This window comes from Microplitis demolitor, chromosome 3 (genome assembly GCF_026212275.2).
Source record: "Microplitis demolitor isolate Queensland-Clemson2020A chromosome 3, iyMicDemo2.1a, whole genome shotgun sequence".
In the NCBI taxonomy this organism is placed as follows: domain Eukaryota; kingdom Metazoa; phylum Arthropoda; class Insecta; order Hymenoptera; family Braconidae; genus Microplitis; species Microplitis demolitor.
In genome coordinates this window covers 414,747-436,389 of record NC_068547.1, presented here as the reverse complement: position 1 = coordinate 436,389, position 21,643 = coordinate 414,747, and the positions used below count along the sequence as shown (strand labels likewise).

At 29.5% G+C, this 21,643-nt stretch overlaps 4 protein-coding genes across 7 annotated transcripts; 2 read left to right on the top strand and 2 right to left on the bottom strand.

Annotated features, from left to right (window-relative positions):
• Positions 1-211: 211 nt before the first annotated feature.
• Positions 212-3,198, bottom strand: LOC103577743 (peroxisomal ATPase PEX6). The gene is made up of 4 exons (XM_008558537.3): positions 2,686-3,198; positions 2,130-2,603; positions 1,817-2,043; positions 212-1,737 (listed from the first exon to the last, which is right to left on the bottom strand). Exons 1-4 carry the CDS (start codon positions 3,107-3,109, stop codon positions 406-408), a joined length of 2,457 nt encoding a protein of 818 aa, XP_008556759.2. The 5' UTR covers positions 3,110-3,198; the 3' UTR covers positions 212-405.
• A 649-nt stretch (positions 3,199-3,847) lies between these two features.
• On the top strand, positions 3,848-9,767 carry LOC103577742 (putative mediator of RNA polymerase II transcription subunit 26). 3 transcript variants are annotated; one of them, XM_053737466.1, is made up of 5 exons: positions 3,848-4,107; positions 4,674-4,856; positions 4,967-9,109; positions 9,184-9,447; positions 9,514-9,767. In XM_053737466.1, the coding sequence occupies exons 2-5, from the start codon at positions 4,717-4,719 to the stop codon at positions 9,683-9,685; spliced, it is 4,719 nt and encodes a 1,572-aa protein (XP_053593441.1). In that variant the 5' UTR covers positions 3,848-4,107; positions 4,674-4,716; the 3' UTR covers positions 9,686-9,767. The 3 variants fall into 3 exon arrangements, with proteins under 3 accessions (XP_053593441.1, XP_053593442.1, XP_053593440.1); XM_053737467.1 differs by lacking the exon at positions 3,848-4,107 and adding an exon at positions 4,115-4,377; XM_053737465.1 differs by lacking the exon at positions 3,848-4,107 and adding an exon at positions 4,115-4,516.
• A 1,225-nt stretch (positions 9,768-10,992) lies between these two features.
• On the bottom strand, positions 10,993-16,795 carry LOC103577741 (ras GTPase-activating-like protein IQGAP1). Its single transcript, XM_008558532.3, has 4 exons — positions 16,658-16,795; positions 16,263-16,356; positions 15,786-16,020; positions 10,993-15,716 (listed from the first exon to the last, which is right to left on the bottom strand). The coding sequence occupies exons 1-4, from the start codon at positions 16,695-16,697 to the stop codon at positions 11,112-11,114; spliced, it is 4,974 nt and encodes a 1,657-aa protein (XP_008556754.1). The 5' UTR covers positions 16,698-16,795; the 3' UTR covers positions 10,993-11,111.
• Positions 16,796-17,475: 680 nt separating this feature from the next.
• LOC103577740 (DNA topoisomerase 3-alpha) lies at positions 17,476-21,627 on the top strand. Of its 2 annotated transcripts, XM_053737464.1 has the most exons (7): positions 17,576-17,593; positions 17,818-18,007; positions 18,072-18,418; positions 18,483-18,948; positions 19,023-21,037; positions 21,116-21,369; positions 21,461-21,627. In XM_053737464.1, the coding sequence occupies exons 2-7, from the start codon at positions 17,927-17,929 to the stop codon at positions 21,499-21,501; spliced, it is 3,204 nt and encodes a 1,067-aa protein (XP_053593439.1). In that variant the 5' UTR covers positions 17,576-17,593; positions 17,818-17,926; the 3' UTR covers positions 21,502-21,627. The 2 variants fall into 2 exon arrangements, with proteins under 2 accessions (XP_008556751.1, XP_053593439.1); XM_008558529.3 differs by having other exon boundaries at positions 17,476-18,007.
• Positions 21,628-21,643: the final 16 nt, after the last annotated feature.

Sequence of the window (21,643 nt, the reverse complement as noted above, 5' to 3'; positions counted from 1 at the left end):
TTTCATTTTTTAATCTCAACTTGACAATGTATTTTCAATAATCCAAAGTACACTTCTTTTTTCATTTTTAAATTTTTCTCCAATGGTCAAACGACTTACGGGTTCCCCACCACGTGCACAGAAGACGTAAGTGTCCAGCAAAATGGTCTGTCATCGGCAGGGTAGCAATAGGAAGACTGACCTCAAAGAGGAAGGGTCAAAATGGTCAGTGGAGACCCGACAATAATTATTAATTATATTCTTATCATAATTACAGGATTTTTTTTCTTTATTATAAACTAAAAATTATACATTTTTTTTATTGATACGGTCAACATATCATTGATTATAAAAATTATTATCATTATTTACAGTTATTACATTAATGCAGATTAAAAAAATAAATACAATTGAAAATTTAAAAACTTATGATTTAAACTGCTTCGAAGATAATTCTTGATTAAGTTTTTCGTAACGTATCAATTCTTGTTCACTTACGGATGGTACTAATGATTTCACAGCTTCAACAAAATCATCTAATGAAACAGTAACACGCCCTTGTGGTTTTTTAAAATCATTAGAAATTTTTTTTTCATTATTAAGATATTTTTCATAAGTTTTTATAACTTTACGTGTTGCATTTAGCCAGGCATTAGAACAAACAGAATGTAAATCAGCACCAGTTAAGTTTGATGGTAGCAATTTAACCAGACTACCTAAATCTTTATCAATATCGTTTGACATGTCGAATTTACGTGTTATGGCTTTTAAAACACTCAATTGTGATTCATAGTCGGAATATATTCCAACGTAGAGTAATTTATCGAATCTTCCAGGACGTAAAAGTGCTGAATCGATAAGATCTGGTCGGTTTGTAGCGCCAATAATAAACGTATCTGAGCAACTACCAAGACCATCCATTTCAGCAAGTAATTGAGATACCACTCTGTCCATAACGCCACCACTGTCACCACTACGGCCTCGATTTGGTGCCAATGCATCCAATTCATCAAAAAATATAATACATGGTGATGCTGTTTGTGCCAATTCAAATACATCTCTTACATTTTTTTCACTCTGTCCAACATACATGTTCAGTAATTCTGGCCCTTTTACCGATAAAAAGTTTAATTTACATTCAGTAGCAACAGCTTTCGCTAATAAAGTTTTGCCAGTTCCCGGTGGTCCGTAAAGCAAAATACCAGAACGTTCAATATCAACTCCATGTAATAGTGGTATCTCTATTCTACGAATTATTTCATCTTTTAAATTAGCAAGACCACCTATATCTTCCCAATGTACTTCAGGTACTTTCGGAGCTCCAATTTGTTGAGAAAATGTTGATTGTATATAATCATAAGCATTAATAAAATCATTTTCATTAATAATTGTACTGTTTTCGTCAGTTGATATTAATTTATAACCGTTTGTTGCTGCATAAATTGTTAAGCTTTCAATATCATTCATAAGGTAATTTGAACACATTCCAGAAATTTTAGTTAAATCAACATCATATTTAATATTACGACTTTTTAAAAACCATTTAATTAATTCCGTTCTCTCGTCTTGAGTAAAGTAATCTATTGTAATTGTCTGAATAAAATTTCGATTTACATCACAAGGAATTTCACTGTCTTCAGATGTTGCTATTATTATTAATGGATATTTCATTTTTACTTTATAAACATTATTTAATTGTTCCGTAAAATTTGATGTTATTCTTTCATCAATTTTACCTTCGGAATTTTTCCCAAAAACCTAAAAATAAATATTACCATAAATTTAAATAAAAAAATAAACTTTATAAAATTTAAAATAAAATAATAGTAATCCTTACATCTATGTTACTTAATTTAAGAATACACGGTGCTGAATTTTGAGCATTATTTAAACTAATACGAAGTCTAGTTTCCGTTTGCGAAACTGATAATGTTTGAATATCATTACAATCAATATTTAAAAAATTAAAACCCATTTGTTGTGATAGTGTTTTAATCAATCTGTATTTTCCGCATCCAGCAGATCCTTTTACCAAAAATATTGGTTTTATCCCCATCCAATTATCTACAATAGTCATCAAAAATTATATTTAAATATGTAAAAAAATTTAAAAAAAAACTTATCACTATTATTATTATTATTATTATTACCAGTAATCATAAATGGAAGTATCGAAGCTCTGAGTTCTTCAAAAGGTCGATAAACTGACAATGGAAAATTATATATTCTATTTCTTTCAATTTCTTCATAAACATTGGTAATACTGTCGTCGACGATTGGTAATTTTTTCGATTCTGGAAGATACCCATAAACTTTGGTTTCTTGTATAAGTGTAGATTTATCACAAAATACATAACAAGATTTATATGTATACTTATTATTTATTTTTATACTATTCACTTTAAAATATACATCAGTCAATTGTGGATTTTTTAATGTAAAAACATATTTTTCTCCATAATCCTTAATTTTAATTTTAATAACATCATTTGTCCTCAAGTATCGTGGATTTGAAAAATAGTTTTTTAATAAATTATCTATTAAATCTTCAGAACAATCATCATTTGACATTATTGATACTTTAACTTCTTCAGCCCACTCAAAATTATCTTCATATGCTGGCACTGTAAAAAATAAATAAATAAATTCACTACATTTTGTTTTTTTAAATGATTATGCAAACAATTAGAACAAAGGAATACTTACTGATGAAATAAGATGAAACTTTCAGTACATTTTTAATGTTAAATGATGTTGTTTCTGATAAAAATAATTTATTTTTTACATTTTCCAATGGCAGTACTAGTATTTTATATTTTTTATACGTTTTCAAAGAACAAATATTTATCCATGTAGATTCTGATGACACCAAAGAATTTATTCCTCCAATAGCACATGACGTAAAGTCAATATACGTTTTATTGTTACAATAATATTTTTCAACAATACTTTTAAAATTACTGTCATTTAATGTTTCTATTTCCACTTTTATTTTTTTAAGTTTTAAAAATTTTATTGCTACGTAATGTAAATAAATAAATGACAGTAAAAAATAATTATTTTTTTTCATTAAAGTACTTGTTAAATACCATAATGTATTTAAATAAATATTGTCAACGTTAAATGTCATTTTTTAAAATAAAATTATACAAGAGATTTATATATACAATTTTTAAAATTTTCTCATATATATTTATTTACATATATTCTAACCCATGCTTTTTTTTATTGAGGGTTAGGAAAAAAAATTGAAAATTTTGTAATAGAATGTTATTGGCGCGATCACGAGGAAAATAATGAAATTCCATTGGTTATTTTGAAATAAATGCATTTATTTTATTGGCTAATGAATTTGGTGATGAACATTTTAAAGCTAATGGCAGCAGTTTGCTTCACTTTAAAATCGTTACATGAAAATAAAATGTCAAGTGGAATTCGATAATCGGTGGTTTTTTTTTAAGTTTTTAAAAAATCGTTATAAAGAATTTGATACTGGAGTTAGTCGACGTCAAATAATTTTTGAATTTTTTAAAAATCGATAAATTACAAAAAAAAATTGCACCTGTAGTTTTTTAAATTTTCAACATGTCCGTATTTTTATTTTTCTTTTTTTTATAATCGATTTTTTGAAAAATAAATCCAAAATTTGTTTATTGTCTGTCAACTTCAAAATCATAAAAAAAATTACTGTCAGTGTACTGAGAGTAATTTAGTCATCGCCATGGAAAATTTAATTACAAAACTAAGTATTGATTATTTAAAATTTTTTTTTTAGTATTTTCAGTTGGGAAAATTAAAAGGCAGAAAAAAACGGTTGGATTCGGATGAAGAATTGTAGAAAGGAAATAATAGTTGCACATTCAAAAGTCTAAATATTACCGCAGGCACCGCCACCCGATAGGAATTAATACCCAGTACAGTTAAATGTTTTGTATGTGAGTAGTGCACTGGTGATAGAAATGTATTTAAATGGCTACTGCTGCTGGTCAATGTATTTTGCTGCAGCCGCTTAAAAGTATAAAAATTTTGTATGTGATATAACGACATCGATCTAGTGCAAGTGTTCGCATCATTTTAAAAGATCCAAGTGAGCAGTTGGTACTGAATAATACAACACTTTAACTATAGGTATAGTATATATTTATCTCGTATATCTATACATTGTCTATGATACCGCAGTGCACAGAGTGTTGAGTCAGTTGACTGTTGAGGTTTTGATGAGTTCAAGCTTCAGAGTAATTCGGAGGATTCAGAGCAAGCAATTCTCAGTACAGAGTAGCCAGAGTGCCCAGAGTAATTTCAAGGGTTTCAAGGCAGCTTAGGGATGTGTGATATGTGATATGGTTATTTCATTTTAGCCGTTACATTACACATAACCTGATTCATATATACATATAGGTATACTTGTATGATATATTGTGAATAGCGTCCTTGTTTATACACTCGAATTCAGCAAAAAATAAAATAAAAAAAAAAAAGTGGCGAAATTTGTCAATACTCAAGTGACTAAACCCATAGAGTAGTATGTTAATGATTGGTAATTAAAAACTGTATTACTTTTTTTTTCTGTACTTTTATAAATATTGATTATTTTTATTAAATTATAATTACGATTTAAAATTTCTCCTCAATTGTTTAATTAATAATGTAGTTTTTACGAAATATTATTCAGTTTATTATTTTTAATATTTCAGAAAAAAAGTTACTGCAATAAACTGATTGTTGAGATTTATAACAATGGATCCAGCAACAGTAATAGCACTGTGCAAAGAAAATATCCAGCCTTTGCGTCATGGTAGAAATGCAGCTCAATTAGGTACTGCACTTCGAGCTCAAGAAGACGTTGAAGCCCAACAATTGTTGATGCAAGAAAAGCAGTAAGTCATTGTTAAATTTATTAAAAAAAAAAAAAAAAAAAATAACAATGGAGACAATTTGGTATTTGGATTTGAAAAAAAACATTTATTATTTTGTCATTTTGTTTTAGAATGTATGAAGATGGGATTAAAAATTATCAAGGTGATGATCCATTGGAAAATTGGTATGAGTATATATTGTGGGTTGAACAAAGTTATCCAAAGAGTGGGCATGAAAGTCATATTGGTAAATTATTGCAACAGTGTTTAGCGACATTTGAGAAAGAAATAAAATATCATCAAGACCGTCGATATATCAGATTGTGGATTAATTATATAAGTATGCAAAAAAATCCATTAGAATTATATCAATTGTTGTATAATACTGGCATTGGAACAATGGTGGCTGATATGTATAGAGCATGGGCCTTTGAATTGGAACAAGCTAATGATTGCAAACGGGCTGATGAGGTTTATATGTTGGGAATAACTGCCAGAGCTGAGCCACGTGATGAATTAATTTATGCTCGTGAAAATTTTCAAATGGCTGTTGGTCGTAAAGCACTTGGTTGTGATCAAGAGAGAAATGAAATCGCATTATCTGAACAACGACAAGCATTCAGTTCTCTGCGGGCTATTAAATCTGGTAAACGTGCGACTAATGTTAGAACTGGACATCGTGTTAAAGATTATATGCCTGGTGTCGTCCCACAAATACCAGCAACATTAACAACAACAACAGCAGCAGCATCATCATATTATAATATGTCTGGTCAATCAAAAGATACTAAATCAAATGCCAAAATTCAAATTTATCAAGATGAAGCTGCACGTGTTGATTTAAGATGTGCCAGTATACTAGACCATGTGCCAATAGAAGATACTGTACACAAAGAAAATACAATAAAACCCGGGCAATGGAGTAATTCTTCACGAAAACATCCATTGATACCATCATCAGTAAGGCCTGCATTTAAAGTTCACGAAGATCGTCTAGATGACAACAATATTGACGTGAATACTTTAAGACTATTTCCAAATCATACGTCATTTTTTGATGGAAGTAAATATCAAGAACACATGGCAGTTCCAGTATTTGTACCAGATGCACCATCATCAATGATAACAAAACCTCGCTATCCCAAAGATTTAGTTTATTTAAATAATGCTGATCGTAGTATGGAGGAATTAAGAGCTGAAAAGTATTTTAATCAATTAAGAAATATTGGTAATAATTGCTCGAGTGTTGATGAAACGCTAATGTTGTCTGGAATCGGTCAGAATATTAATGGATATCATCAGGATAATAATCATCATCATCATCATATACATCATCAACAACAACAACAACAACAAGAAATTGCGGAAAGGGCATTTGATGTTGGTGATAAAGATATGGCACAATTGGAGCATCATAGGCGAGCACTTGAACAAAATCATCAAGTTGAATTGGAGAGACAACGAAGAGAAGCCGAATTGGAAGAACAAATGAGAGAATCTGTTGAATTAGAAAGACAACGAAGAGAAGTTGAATTAGAACGCCAACGTAGAGAAGCTGAATTAGAAAGACAACGAAGGGATGTTGAACTGGAAAGACAACGTAGAGAAGTTGAATTGGAGAGACAGCGTAGAGAAGCTGCTGAATTGGAAAGACAACGCAGAGAAGCTGCTGAATTAGAAAGACAACGCAGAGAAGCTGCTGAATTAGAGCGACAACAGAGAGAAGCTGCTGAATTAGAAAGACAACAGCGAGAAGCTGCTGAAATAGAAAGACAACGAATTGAAGCTGAACAAATTGAAAGCCAGAGAATGGAAGCTGAGTTGAGCCGACAAAGTAAATTACAATCGTCAAATTATAATTTACATCATTCATCCAGCGGAGTTGTTGAATCTGGAGTAGAACAGATGCTTGGACAAAGTCTTACTGTAAATACTAAAGAAGCCATGTCAGTTGTACAAGATTTATGGAACTCACCGGCAAACTCAAACTCTCCATTAATGGAAAGTCCAATGTTACACAGATCTGTAGACTCACGTTCAAAATTGAATTTTGATATTCATATTGACAGTTCAATGACTCAACAACATGCCATGTCTGTACCTAGACATCATCCCAATTACAATTCTATCCAAGCTTACCATGACCAAGAAAATCATCAACCATACAATTCACCATACAATGCTATTCAAAATCATCATCAGTCTTATCAAAATCACCAAATTTCGGATCCATATCATTATCCAATTCAACAACCACAACAGCAACAACAACAATCAATGCTTCACCTTCAATCACCTCAGATGCAGTCACATATCGAACAGCAGCACAGCATAATTCAGCAACAGCAACATCATTCTCAATTACACCATCAATCAATATCTCAATCACCACTTCATCCTCCCCATCTTTCACACCACTCAGCATCACCTCATCTACATACTCCAACTCATCAATTACCACAACCACAACAGCAGCATCATCTTCATCATCATCATCACAGTGTATCACCACATATCCCACCACCATCACATCACATTTACAACAATATGCATCAGAATCCAAATATCCAGAGTTATCATCATCATCATCAGCAACCGCAACAGCAACAATATCCACCACCAACTATGATGCATCCACCGGCCCTTCAACCAGAATCACAAAAACAACTTCATTTTGCTCCTTACGTTGATCCTCAAGCTGATAATAACAAAGACTACAGAAGATCTGAATTACCTTACATAAAATCACCAGGTATGAATCGTCGTGACTTGAAATATCTCGAAAATGCTGATAATAAAGAAAACGCAACTGCTATTGGTTATAATAGTGTTATTGAAGATAATAAACAGCCAGTAGAAAATAACTTATTTGTTGATGAAAGTCTGGGTATATCACCATTGTCTGGTGTTAATGATACCTGCTATACTGAATCATTCCGTGGACCATTGCCTAGTTCTACGCCAATGACTAATCAATTCAGGCCATCAACATATCGGTCTAAAGAAGTTGCACATTTTCAACCACCTCAGATCCATTTTCCACCCCATGTTCAGCAGCAGCAGCAGCAACAACAACAGCAACAGCAACAACAACATTCTGAAGTACCAGCTGATCCTGATGACAAATTAAGTATTATTATGGAATCAACCAGAGAGTATATTTCTAGTAGTTCTAGCAGTAGTGCTAATACACGAACAACACAATTTGGATTTACATTGACAACTCGCGAAGATCATTTACCAATTAAAGAACAATCTATTAGTCAAGATATCGAAAGTACAGAAACACTATTATCGGCAAATGTTAATACTGATCAAAGTATGCGATCAAAAATTCAAGCAATGAATACTCAAAGTCCACGTACAATGCAGCGTAATGTTGATCAAATAACATCTGAAATAAAAAATAATTGTGATTTACGTATACCATTTAATCTAGATCGAGAATCATCAATAACAACCGATAATAAAAATAATAATAATAATAACAATACTAATGATGTTAATAATATTAATAATAATAATAATAATAATAATAATACTGATAATAATAATATTAATGGTAATAGTAATAATATTTGTGATGTTATTGATGAACCAATGGAAGAAGTAAAGGATGATGATAATGATAATAAAGACGGTGGTAATGGTGATAATAATGTCGAGAATGTGGATGAGGACGATGATGACAAATTCCAATTACCCACCGGTGACATTAACCCATTTGACAAGTCCCTTATTTCGGGTCTATTGAAAAATATAAAATTTCCCCAAGTTCATCATTCAGATGGTTATGCAAGATTAAATATAAATATAAATAAATTTGTGCCTTCTAGTAAGATTACCCTAGGAACAGATATATACGAGTTGGAAAAGTGCCTTGGTAAAGGAACTTATGGTACTGTTTTGAAAGCATATGATCCACAAACAGAACGAACAGTCGCATTGAAAACTCAAAAACCAGCATGGGTCTGGGAATTTTATATTGCCAGAGAAATAAAAACACGTCTTAAAAATCCACACATGTTACGTGGATTTATGGATGTTACTAAAGCATATGTTACTAATAATGGAAGTATTCTTGTATCTGAATTTTCTAAATACGGTACATTATTGGCTGTTACTAATCAAGTTAAAATAGCTACTGGTAAACCACTTACTGAAGCATTGGCAATATTTTTTACCATTGAAATGCTAAAAATTGTTGAGTATCTTCACAAATGCCAAATTATTCATGGTGATATTAAACCAGATAACTTTTTATTAATGCATTTGTAAGTATATATATTTGTTTATTCATATATTTATTTTTTTTTTAAATTTATATCTTTTAAAAATATTTGTGTAGGCCAACTGAAGATGTGAGACCAACAATCCAATTGATTGACTATGGGTGTAGTATCGATATGAGTCTGTTTCCTGAGGGGACTAAATTTACACAAATAATTAAAACTGAAGACTTTACATGCATTGAAATGCAAACTGGTCGCCCGTGGACTTATCAAACAGATTTATACTGTGTTGCTGCTTCTGCTCATTGTTTACTTTTTGGAACTTATATGCGAGCTGTACCGACTGGAGAACGTTGGTTTATTAATACTAAAATGCCACGGTAAATTTTATTTAATTAATTTTTTTCTCCTTTCTCAAGATATTTAAATAATTATTCATATTTCAGATATGTACAAAAAGCTTGGGAAACATTATTCAATGAATTATTAAACATTGAATCATGTGAAAAAATGCCGGACTTGAGTGAACTTCGTAGGTTGATGGAAGAAGCGTTAGCTAAAATTCCAGCATTGGAAATGAAATTGCGGAGTTTGTCAAATGTATTGAAAGGACGATAGCAATGCGCCAGCGTTTCATCGGTAAAAAAAAAAAAAAGAAAAAAACAAACAAACAAAAAGTCAAACTCCATTACTCGTACCTAACGATACATTATTATTATTATTATGATTATTATTATATGTTAAATGAAATTATCTTACTATTTATTGATATGATTAAAAAAATTTATAATTCTTCATTAATGTCAAATATACTACAAGACATTTTCGAGGATTGTGAATACTCTATACAATCTAAGTAAATTTAAGTAAGATATAAAAAGAAAAAGAAAACTCATAACATTAAAACATTTCCGGTTTCATAAATAATGTACATGTATCTCTAAACGTATTCAATACTGATAATCGAACAAACATCATAGCTTACTTATCTTCGGATAGTTTTATTATTATTAACTATTTTACTTTGTAAGCAACTTTTTTTTTCTATTAATATTTAATATCCTTAAAGGAAATTAATATTTCAATTAATTATTAAATTGAAATATAATATAGTGTTGATTATATTGATTTGTATACAATATTCAATGAAAGTAACGTCCAAATTCATCTCTCTACACTTTACAATCCATTATTATTATTATTATTATTATTATTATTATTATTATTATTATTATCATTATTATTATTAATATTATAATTATATATAAAATATAGAAAAAGACAAAAAAAAAAATTAATTGAAAAATAGAAAAAAAATTGGAGCACGAGAAATAAGAATATTAAAATGACATGTTGTCAAATTTTCTATTAAAAATGAATAAAATGCGATGAATGGCACTCAATAATAATATTATATAATATATTGATATGTAAATGCAACTAAATCGTTACATTTAGTTGACTAAACATATGAGAACATGCCTTACCTTATTTTTGACGGTGCAACATCAAGTATTATTATTATCATCAATAATATTCTTTAGTCCCATTGTTGATAACATGAAATAATTTTAAACAGAAAGCTGGCTTTTGGTAACATGAATAAATAAAATACTAAAAATTTGATAAAAAAAGTCTTTTTTATTTTATTTTTATTTTAGTTATGGTCATTTTGTAAAAAAAAAGAAAAATATATATATATATATAAACATTTTTTATGAGTTTTGATTGAAAATAAATTTTGATTTACTATCCCAAGTTGCACTGTCAGCGAGTGAACCTAATGACTTCTTATAAATAGTTAATAAGAGACAATGTATTATTAAAATATGAATTCTTATAAATATAGATATTTACAATATATTAATAAATGACCAATTCATATTAAAAAAAAAAAAAAAGTAATTAATTGGTATAAAATATAATTAAATTCAATTGTTAATGTTATTAATAATTACATACTTTTTACTGTCACATAATATTTGATTGATAATATAAAAAAAATAATAACTAATTACGCATTACGATTATTAAATATTTAAGTTTAAGTTTTACCATAAAATTTACGATTCAATAAATACAATAGTAGATTAACATTTATTTTAGCTTTGTCAAAGAGATTCATAATAGGCGCGCCCTCAAATTGTAGCTCTAATAATTTTTGTATATCTATTTCTATTTTTTCCATTTCAACGCCCATAAATTTACCTTTTATCGTAAACAAACCACTGTGCTCTGTTGGTGTTATTTCAAAAGAAACATTTTTAAATTGCCCTTGAGTAAGACCGTCTATTTCCAACAGCACTCCTTTTTCTGCTAGTTTTGTTGCCGAGTACTTGAGAGTTTTCTTGGATTTTAAATTGGCATGATTATTATTCGAATTTTTCTGTTGTATTTTGACAGCACGTAATGTACCCTTTCCCGTATGAAGATTTTCTAAACAACGTTGTGTATATTCATTGTAATACTGTACTTGTTCAGCATAATATTTAGTTTTTTCCTGTAAACGCTGTCTTGTTGTTCTCAATGCTTGCAGTTCTTTGTTTCTAATCATCCGATATTTTCCTTTATTACATAAATCTTTAGCAACTGCTGTTATGATGCTCTGATAGCCGTCTGTCCGCGTTACAAATTTGCCATGCTCTAATTTCGCCAAATATGCACGTAATTGATACTTGCAATCATTCAATGATGAACTGTTTCTGTATATAGTACTTGTATTTGTCACAACAGATGCATTTGTAAATTTAGCATCATAAAGTTTTTCCTGAATTGGTGATGATGTTGATTCTAGTGCACTGACAAGCGTGTCACCTTTTAAAAATTGTATTACCGATACTAATAATTCTTTCGTTTTAATAAATAACTTTTTCAAACTCTGATCATCATCATCGGGAACTTGAAATTTATTAGTGAGTACTAAACATACTTCCGTTTTGCCCATACGAGTTAATGTTGAATCACATATTGGGTCCGTAACACCCATCAGAGAGGCAACTGTTGGTGCAGATGGTTGTAAATCATCTAATAATTTGTGTAACTGATCATTAGGATCAGGAGCTATATCATATTGATACTCTAATACCAGTGAATGAGTGTCACAAATTTCCTGAACTGAAATATATATTTCAGGTTTATGTATAAGTGTTGCTTCTGTGTACTCATGTATATTGAAATGTTGATCTAGTTCTTCAATTTGACAGCATGAACGGAAAAAGTCTTTAAATTTTTCATGACAATCAATTATAAATGGATTTAAACCTACTAAATGAGTTGCTTCTTCACCAAATCCTTTTTTAGAAGCTGCAAATTGTAAAATTTTAGCAATACTTGCTAAATTTCTTCTTTGATCATTCGACAATGATTCGTCAATTGGTAATGTTATAATATCAAAAGCATCTGGTGCTACTATTGCTGCATTTATAAAGTGATAGTATATCAAATTGCCAACAACTTTCAGTATATCTTTTTCAGGTGCATTTGGAAATTTTTCTACCAACGTATTATAGAGTACTTTAGATATATAAAGCATGCCATAGGGTATCAAATTACGTGATTCTGTTATTCTTTTCAAAAATTCTAATACTGTATTTTTAAGAACTTTTATTCCAGCAGATAATTTATTACGTACTTGTTCATAATTTAATGCCTGTTGTTCTGTTACTGAGTAAGGTAAATTTAATGTCTCCCCAGTTTTCATTTCCAATTGATTTCTCCAACATTTATAAATATCAACTGGATTTGTTTCAATACTTATTGTTTTGTCGGCCAATACTTTTTCAATAACTGGACCTAATATTTGTCTTAACGCTCGTTGTCCATTTAATTTTCGCGCATAATTTACAACCATTTTTAGTACCAATGGATTACCAGTAACAACTTCCGATGGTTTTTGAAATTTCGATCTTATTTCTTCCTGCAATGCTTTGCCAAATAATTTAAGTAACAAATACTCTTCTCTTATATTTGAACCAAAATTATATAATGTAAGAATGACGTTTTGTAAAAATTTATTTGATTTACTTTGTGGTAAAAGAAATAATAATTTAGCTAAATATTTCGGGTTTGTCTGTAATGCATAAAAAAGATGCTGATATCCTTCCAACATTTTTCTTCCTTCTTTAGTAAGTGATTTCAATCCCTTATAAGTTGAAGCCTCGGAAAATGAATTCTTACGCGATCTATTATTATTTTTTTCTTTAGCAAGACTTTCTAAACTTTTCCCATGTGCTATTACATCTTGCAATGTTATTCTATTTTGTATCAATAGTCCAATTTTAATATCCATACTATTTAATTGTTGTGATAAATTTTCATTATATTTTATTGTCTTAACAACGTCATGTTTAAGTTGCTGCAATTGAAGATCTTTATCATAATCCTCAGCATTGAAATTTAATACCGTTGAAAAATGACGTACTACAGGAAATGGTGGTTTATCCATACGTAAAAGTGAAATGAATGCTCTACGTGCTTTCCTACCTCGCCAGAATGATTGAATTTTGATTATTTTATCTTCATAACGTTTATAATAATCAATTGGATCTGTTGGTACTGCTGGTGTGCTGATTATTGATTTACTTTTTTCTTTTTCTTCTTCTGCTGCTGCTTCTTCTTCTTCTTTTAAACATTTTTCATTATGTTTTTGATTTAACATATTGAGATAAATACGACGGTGTTTTATTCCTCGCCACCAAGCTTGAATTTTAACAACATAATCAATATTATCGTAAAAATATGTCAAACGTTGTGACATTTTTGTTCTTAGCAAATAACCGCGTGCTAATGCTTGAAAATTAATTATAGCTTGTTGATTAAGTATATCGGATGATAAATTATACTCATCATTAGCAACAACAGTTACTATTTCGTCAATATCTTCAAGCGTAATAAAATGACTTTCGGTTATATGTTTTGGTTTGTTCCATGAGTATGTTAATTTATCAAGATCAATAAAAGCCTCAATACCACGAGGTGTCACGTAACAAATGTAAGAACAATTGTACTCTCTTTTTTTATAATCTTTTAAATTTTTTAAGTATTCAAAATATTTGTCACAGTGTTTTTCAATTATTTTAAAATTGGCGCTTTTAATACATTTAATTGTTGAATTAAAATCATTATCATCTAATGCATTGTTGATTTTAGTCAACACATGAAATACATTTTGCACATGTGTTACTTCTTCAACGATAATTTTGCTAACGAGATCAACATCTTCGAGCCATAATTCTGACCTCTCGTCATTTATTTCATCTAAACATTGTTTAAATAATCGTAAATATAATATCGCGTCGTCTTCCATAATTGGAATCGTAGGATCTAATAAATTATTTTTCAACGCCACTATTATATCTGTTTTATTATTTTCTAAAACAGCTTTATTTAATAATCGTAATCCATCAATTGCTTTATCATCATTTTGACATTGCTGATTAACTAAATCGATTGTTTCTTGTATATCGATATATGTCAATATTGGACATTTATTATTATTATTTATCAACTTATCATGTCGTACCATTGTCAATGAATGATAATATTTGACTTTATTATTTTTATCAAGATTTGAAATTTGTGTTTCAGGATTCGATAATGCTTCGAATACTAAGTCTGGATTATTTGTATCGATAGCTTTTGAAATAGATGCAATAGCTGTCAATACACGTATACTTACTAAAATATCTTGATAACAAATATCACATTCAGATTCAATACGATCTATTTTCATCTCTTCATAATAAAGTGGCAATGCAAATTCATCAATAGACCCGCTGATACCTAAATGAGGACTCATCAATGCCGAATAAAATAATTCTTGTGAATCATTATCAAGAGCTGAATTTAATGATTTGACAATATTATTTATTTTAATATTTTTAGATTCATTATCATTTATTTCGTCTATTTCTTTCTGCAATAAATACTGCCAGCGTATGGTATCTTCAATAAAATCGTGTTCTTTGGAAAATTTCTCAATAAATGAAACTAATCCATTTTTATATTGTTTAAGATTTTTCGCAGAAATTCTTTGTAGCTGTAGTCCGGGGTTCTTTAAACATTTAAAAAATTCATCATCATCATCATTATCAAGTGATTTAATGAGCTTTTGGAATGCCTCTAATGAATTAACATTATTGATATGTCCTTGTATTTCAGCAGGTGTTAATAATTCATCATATACATCAGGAATGTAGCTGTCATTTAATGACCTATTAAAAGCAGCTTCGATTTTGTCTTCTTTAGCTTGTGATAAAGTTTCAAAATAAATATCTATTAATTCAGAATTAACATTTTTTAACTTAGCAACAGGCTTCAATAATACTTGTAATAATAAATTACGATCGGATGTTGTCAACACTTGATTTATAGCAATCACAGCAGCATGAAGTGCTGCCGTATCTTCAGCCATGCTGTGTAGCAATAAACCACCAATTTTTTGGAATGATGGCATTTGCATTCCATACTTTTGAAGCTCTTTACTCACGGTATCTATTTCAGCGTCAGTGAAATTAACTTTTCCATATAAATCTTGAATCTGTGGTGCTTTGCCTAATTTAAACAAATGTGTGCTCAAGGCATGTATACAATAAATTACTCTTGGCATATTTTTTTTATCGTAAATATCTGTTGTTTCAGGTTGAAATATCTGTAAAATAATAAACGAATAAATAATCTTTTTTTTTAATCTATATTTTAAAGTATATTTCAAACATACCAGTGGCAATTGCATTGATTTCAAACACTCGATAAAGTAATTTATATTGTCGGTGTGTTTGAATTGTAGACCAGCAATTTTATATCTTTTTTGATCGATATCATAAATTTTATTCAATGGCCAAGACTCTGGATCCATAAAATGTGCCAACTTGGCTAAATAAACTCCATTTCTTAAATTCTCTTCAAGTTCAGTTGTTGAAGGTAATTTTTCTCTTAGACATGCTTCCATCCATCTACAAAAAAAAAACAATACATTTAACGAGTGTGAATGTAGCAGACGTCAGACAAATTTTAAATTATAGATAATTAAAAAAATAATATTTTAAAAAATGTACTTATTAATTTGAAAAGTTTTTAAATGAGCATTTTTAAAAACTTAATTTTATTAATTATTTACTCGATATTAATAATTTTGAATTTGTTTGATGTCTGCATTCACACTCATTCAATTTAAATAAAATAAAAAAGTATTTACATTTTAGCTTCCTCTAGGTGACATAAATATTCATAAGCTAGAGTTTTCTGTCTTTGTTCATCCATTTCCTCTGCTGATTTACGACTGTCCAAACCTTGATAAAAAAAAATAAAGTTTACAAATCTCAAGTATTCAAAATATTTTAAAGGCAAAAAAAATTATAGTTAAATATTTTCTCAATAAAATTATGAATGTAGAAAATTTGTCGACTTAAAATTAAAAACATTAATTGTCTTTCAATAAATAACATATAAGACAATTGAAAATAAATATCAAAGGATTTGGTATTGTTTTGAAAACAGGTGTTCACAACCGGTATAATCTATTGTCCTTCTCCAGTTGATTCATAGAAATATTTAATTAAATTTATTTATTTGTTTAATTAATTAACTTACCATTATTTGGAATAATTGACTCGGCTGTAACGCCCGTCATTTTTGCAAATGCTCCAACGTGATAACCACCAAAAATACTATTAAATTTCACAAAATGTCGCACTGAAATAACACGAGGGACGTTATGTCCTCTAATTTCAAACCCAACGGATTTAATTTAAATATAATAATAATAGTAACCATAATCATAACAATTAGGATTTACCATCAGATGGCGCTTTTTATTGTTACAGAAATTTAAAAAATTAGAGTATCGTCTAAGCTAAATTATTGCAGCCAAGTAAATAAATTTCTGAGAAAAAACGCTACTAATTTGTTGCTAAAAGCTAAAAATTTAAATATGCAATTGTTGAGTTTTTACGAAAAAATACTAGGTAATATTTATGAACACAGAAGTTACAGGTGGAGAATAGTTACCGGTATATTCCGTTTTCAAAAAGTCATACAGCTCCAGTAGAAGTTTGCTAGCAGTGAACGAACTATTTTTAAATGTTCCTGAAGTTAGCAGATAATTAACAATTTTCAAATATTCTTCAACAGATCATTTGCTAAAAAAGAAAGACCAAAAATATTTACATGTAGAAAAGTAAAAAAAGTTTAGACACGATATTTAAAAATATTTTTTTATCATCGTTTTAAAAAAAATTAAAAAATGATTAAATGTCGGCTAACTTCAATATCATATTTTTAAAGCAAAGTTATTCCCACTCAAAAAAGATAAGATATATTTTTATGTATTTTCTTATCATTTTATTAAAATGATTTCAGTTGAATTCACACTACCGTCCATTGATTTATTAATTTTTACGCCAATTATTTTTATTATCAGGACAATTAATTCAAATCATTAATAATTAAAAAAAAAATTCAGTTTGTTTACAAACTCACTTCACGTAATACAGAGAGCAGCCATCAAGATTTCATATCAAATTTTAAGTATCTAAGATTTTTTTTACTTTCCCGCGTTTTTAAAATAATATAATTAAAATTAAAAATTAATTAGTATTTCATTAATTTATTAAATAATTTAGATATTTTGATATCTAGTATTAATTATTGAATACATTAAGTTTTTAATTGAACGAAATATAGAAATAAATAATATGATTTTTTTACATAACCTCGTTGAAAATAATGCAATTTTATTCTATTTTTAAAAGGCTCAATACTTTTGTTAGACAAAATGTGAAAATAAATAATTGTAAATTTAGTATTGATGCATTACAACACATAAATATAAATAAGTGTCATAATAAATCAAGTGAAATAATGAAAGTATTAAATGTCGCTGAAAAAAATGATGCTGCTAAAAATATTGCGGCTCATTTGGCTAGAGGAACTAGTCGACGGGTAAAATTATTTTTTTATTATTATTTTAATAATTTGATATCATAAATAAGTTATTAATTTACAGAGAGAGGGATTGTCAAAATTCAATAAAATTTACGAATTTAATTATCGATTATGGAACAAAGATTGTCAAATGGTGATGACATCAGTGTCCGGTCATTTGATGACTTACGAATTTGTCGGAGCTTATAGATCTTGGCAGAGCTGTCATCCTCTGAGTTTATTTGATGCTCCAGTTATTAAATCTTGCAGTGAAGATAATTATGTTAAAATTAAAAAAACAATTGAACGAGAAGTTAGAAGTTGCAGTGCCTTAATCATATGGACTGATTGTGATAGAGAAGGAGAAAATATTGGATTTGAAATAATTCAAGTTTGTCAAGCAGTAAAACCAGACATTAGAGTCTACAGGTAATGTATTATTATTTATATTAAATTATATTTGTAAACAAATGATATTTATTCATTATTTTAGAGCAATATTTTCGGAAATAACCGGTGCATCTGTTACAAGAGCTATTAAAAATCTTGCTGAACCAAATAAATTATTAAGTGATGCTGTCAATGTCAGAAGTGAACTGGATTTAAGAATAGGAGCAGCATTTACTAGGTTTCAAACACTTCGATTGCAAAAAGTATTTCCTCAAAGTCTTGCACAGATGCTTATAAGTTATGGAAGTTGTCAATTTCCAACTCTTGGTTTTGTTGTCGAGAGATTTTTAGCTATTGAAAATTTTAAACCTGAGCCATACTGGAAAATAAAAGTTGTCGATGATCATGATGGGATTTGCACAGAATTTCGTTGGGCAAGATACAGACTTTTTGAAGAATTACCTTGTCAAATATATCTCGATATATGTTTGGAAAATCCAGATGCAACTGTTGAAAATGTTACAAGTAAACCCAAAAGCAAATTCCGTCCCTTACCATTGGATACTATTGTAAATTTATTTTTAAAATTTTTATTTAATAGGCTTATGCTTTTTGTCCCTAATATTTATTTTTTACTTTACAGGAACTCGAAAAACAAGGCTCAAAAAAATTAAAACTAACTGCTAAGGAAACAATGAAAATTGCTGAAAGATTGTATACCCAGGGTTTTATAAGTTATCCACGTACGGAAACAAATATATTTCCAAAAGATTTCAATTTAAGATCATTGGTTGAACAACAAGTTAATAATCATCAGTGGGGTGAATTTGCTCAGCGTGTACTAGAAGAAGGTGTAACACCCCGTCAAGGTAAAAAGAGTGATCAAGCCCATCCTCCAATTCATCCAACAAAGTACGCTGACAATCTTCAGGGCAACGAAGCTCGTGTTTATGAGTTTATTGTACGTCATTATTTAGCTTGTGTATCAAAAAATGCTGAAGGCTACGAAACAACTGTTGATATCGATATTGCTGGTGAAAAATTTTCAGCCAGTGGCTTACAAATAATAGCTAAAAATTACCTAGACGTTTATATTTATGAAAAATGGAATTCCAAAGAAATTCATTTATATGAACCCCGTCAAGTATTTCGACCAACTAGTATAGAGATGGTTGGTGAACAAACATCACCACCAAATTTATTAACAGAAGCTGACTTAATATCATTGATGGATAAACATGGAATTGGTACTGATGCAACACACGCTGAACACATTGAAACAATAAAGTCACGTCAGTACGTTGGTATGAGAGACAAAGAGCATATTATGCCTGGTAAATTAGGTATTGGTTTAGTTATGGGTTACGATAATATGGGATTTCAAATGTCAAAACCTTATTTACGAGCTGAATTAGAAAATGATTTAAAACTTATTTGCGATGGTGTTAAAGATCCGCAACAAGTACTTGAAATTCAAATAAGTAAATATCGGCAAGTGTTTAAAGCAGCATTGGAACGTGCTAATTTATTGGACACTGCATTAGCTGAATATATTGATGAGCAACCTTTAGCAGTTGCCGATTTAGAAATTAATATTCCACCAGAGGATCCTGTTATTTTTAAGTGTCCAAAATGTTCTTTGAATATGAGTTTAAAAGATCGAAAACAGGGTGCTGGTAAATATATTGGTTGTACAGGATTTCCTGCTTGTAATAATAGTATTTGGTTTCCATCAACTGTCACAGACGTACAAATTTCTGATAACAATTGTGATATATGTCCGGGTAATATTAAAAAACTTAAATTTAAATTCAGACCAGGAGCTTTTCCAATTTACGGTTCGTCCTATGAGACTTGTGTTGGTGGCTGTGATATTACATTTAATGAAGCAATCGGTATTAATTTGAGTTCAGTACAAAGAGTTGCTCGCCCACCAGACAGTGGTTACAGTAGCAGTAATAATAATTCAACATTTACACAAAGTAATCGGAATAATACACAGTCTTCTAATCAAAGATCTTCAGGTAATAATAGTCGTGGAAATACCTCAGCCAGACGAGGTGCAAGTTCGTCATCTAATTCATCTATAGGTTTAGTGGGATTTCAAAATAACAATAGATCGAGTACATTTAATAATCGTGGAAGAGGAAATAGTAGTAATTATTCAGATAGAAATAATCAAAATAATACCAAAAGAAACAATGATCATTGGCCAGATGATTTTCCTGATACAAAACGTCCTAAAACAGTAACAAATCAATCGGGAAATTTTAATAGAGAAAATATAAATGCTACAAATGCTGATGATATTGAATCATACAGTTGTAATTGTCATGAACCGGCTGTTAAATTAACAGTAAAAAAAGAAGGACCAAATAAAGGGAGACAATTTTTCAAATGTGCTAAACCTCAAGGTAGTTCATGTGAATTTTTTCTATGGGCAACAGATGGTCCCGTAAATGAATCAGCATCAGCACCACCACCATCACGAAATCGTAATGACGATAATCAAATGAGACCACAAACTAATCACTCAAAAAATACCTGGAATCAAGATAATAGAAATAATTACTCCAATGCTGGTACTTTGAACTCATCTCGTGGTAGTGCTGATGATACTGATGGTGTAATGTGTGTCTGTGGACAACCAGCTCGCAAGTATGAATTAATTTATTTATTTTTTCTTTTTCTTTTCTGATTAATCAACTGATGTCATATTTATTTTCTTTTTAAAAGATTTACCGTAAGGAAAGACGGTCCAAATAAGGGCAGAGAATTTTATACATGTCCTCAAGGGCCATCGAGCACTTGTAGTTTCTTTGAATGGGCAAATGATAATTCAGGCAAGAATAATTCTGACAATGATTGGGGTAACAGCAGTACATCAACCAGAGGACGTGGTGGTGGGACAAGAGAGCGAGGACGTAGTACTGGAAATAAATCGAAAGGTCCTAGTGGAAAACGGAAGTGTGGTATATGTGGTGTAGAAGGTATCATTTATTTTATTATTATAAATAATTAATGCTCGTTTTTTTTTTTAATACAATAAAATATAAGTAATTTTTTTTTATTTACTCATAGGTCATACAAGAAAAACATGTCCAGAAAATGCAATGGATTAAACGATAGATCAACAAATGATGATTTTTGTAAATAATATGTATTATATTTTGTAAATTTGTATCAGAAAATGATGCGAGAAAAAAACACGACTTTTTAAAAGTTAAACATATCAATGATCATCACGGATTATTATTATTATTA

Excerpts from the sequence above, each read along its gene's own strand:
- LOC103577743 (XM_008558537.3), bottom strand. The coding sequence starts at position 3,109 with ATGACATTTAACGTTGACAATATTTATTTAAATACATTATGGTATTTA. Across the intron at positions 2,604-2,685 it reads AGTTTCATCTTATTTCATCA|TGCCAGCATATGAAGATAAT; the intron begins GTAAGTATTCCT and ends TATTTTTTACAG. Across the intron at positions 1,738-1,816 it reads TTAAATTAAGTAACATAGAT|GTTTTTGGGAAAAATTCCGA; the intron begins GTAAGGATTACT and ends ATTTATTTTTAG.
- LOC103577742 (XM_053737466.1), top strand. The coding sequence starts at position 4,717 with ATGGATCCAGCAACAGTAATAGCACTGTGCAAAGAAAATATCCAGCCT. Across the intron at positions 4,857-4,966 it reads TTGTTGATGCAAGAAAAGCA|AATGTATGAAGATGGGATTA; the intron begins GTAAGTCATTGT and ends ATTTTGTTTTAG. Across the intron at positions 9,110-9,183 it reads AACTTTTTATTAATGCATTT|GCCAACTGAAGATGTGAGAC; the intron begins GTAAGTATATAT and ends ATATTTGTGTAG.
- LOC103577741 (XM_008558532.3), bottom strand. The coding sequence starts at position 16,697 with ATGACGGGCGTTACAGCCGAGTCAATTATTCCAAATAATG. Across the intron at positions 16,357-16,657 it reads GTCAATTATTCCAAATAATG|GTTTGGACAGTCGTAAATCA; the intron begins GTAAGTTAATTA and ends TTTTTTATCAAG. Across the intron at positions 16,021-16,262 it reads CACCTAGAGGAAGCTAAAAT|ATGGATGGAAGCATGTCTAA; the intron begins GTAAATACTTTT and ends TTTTTTTTGTAG.
- LOC103577740 (XM_008558529.3), top strand. The coding sequence starts at position 17,792 with ATGCAATTTTATTCTATTTTTAAAAGGCTCAATACTTTTGTTAGACAA. Across the intron at positions 18,949-19,022 it reads CCTTACCATTGGATACTATT|GAACTCGAAAAACAAGGCTC; the intron begins GTAAATTTATTT and ends TTTACTTTACAG. Across the intron at positions 21,370-21,460 it reads TGGTATATGTGGTGTAGAAG|GTCATACAAGAAAAACATGT; the intron begins GTATCATTTATT and ends ATTTACTCATAG.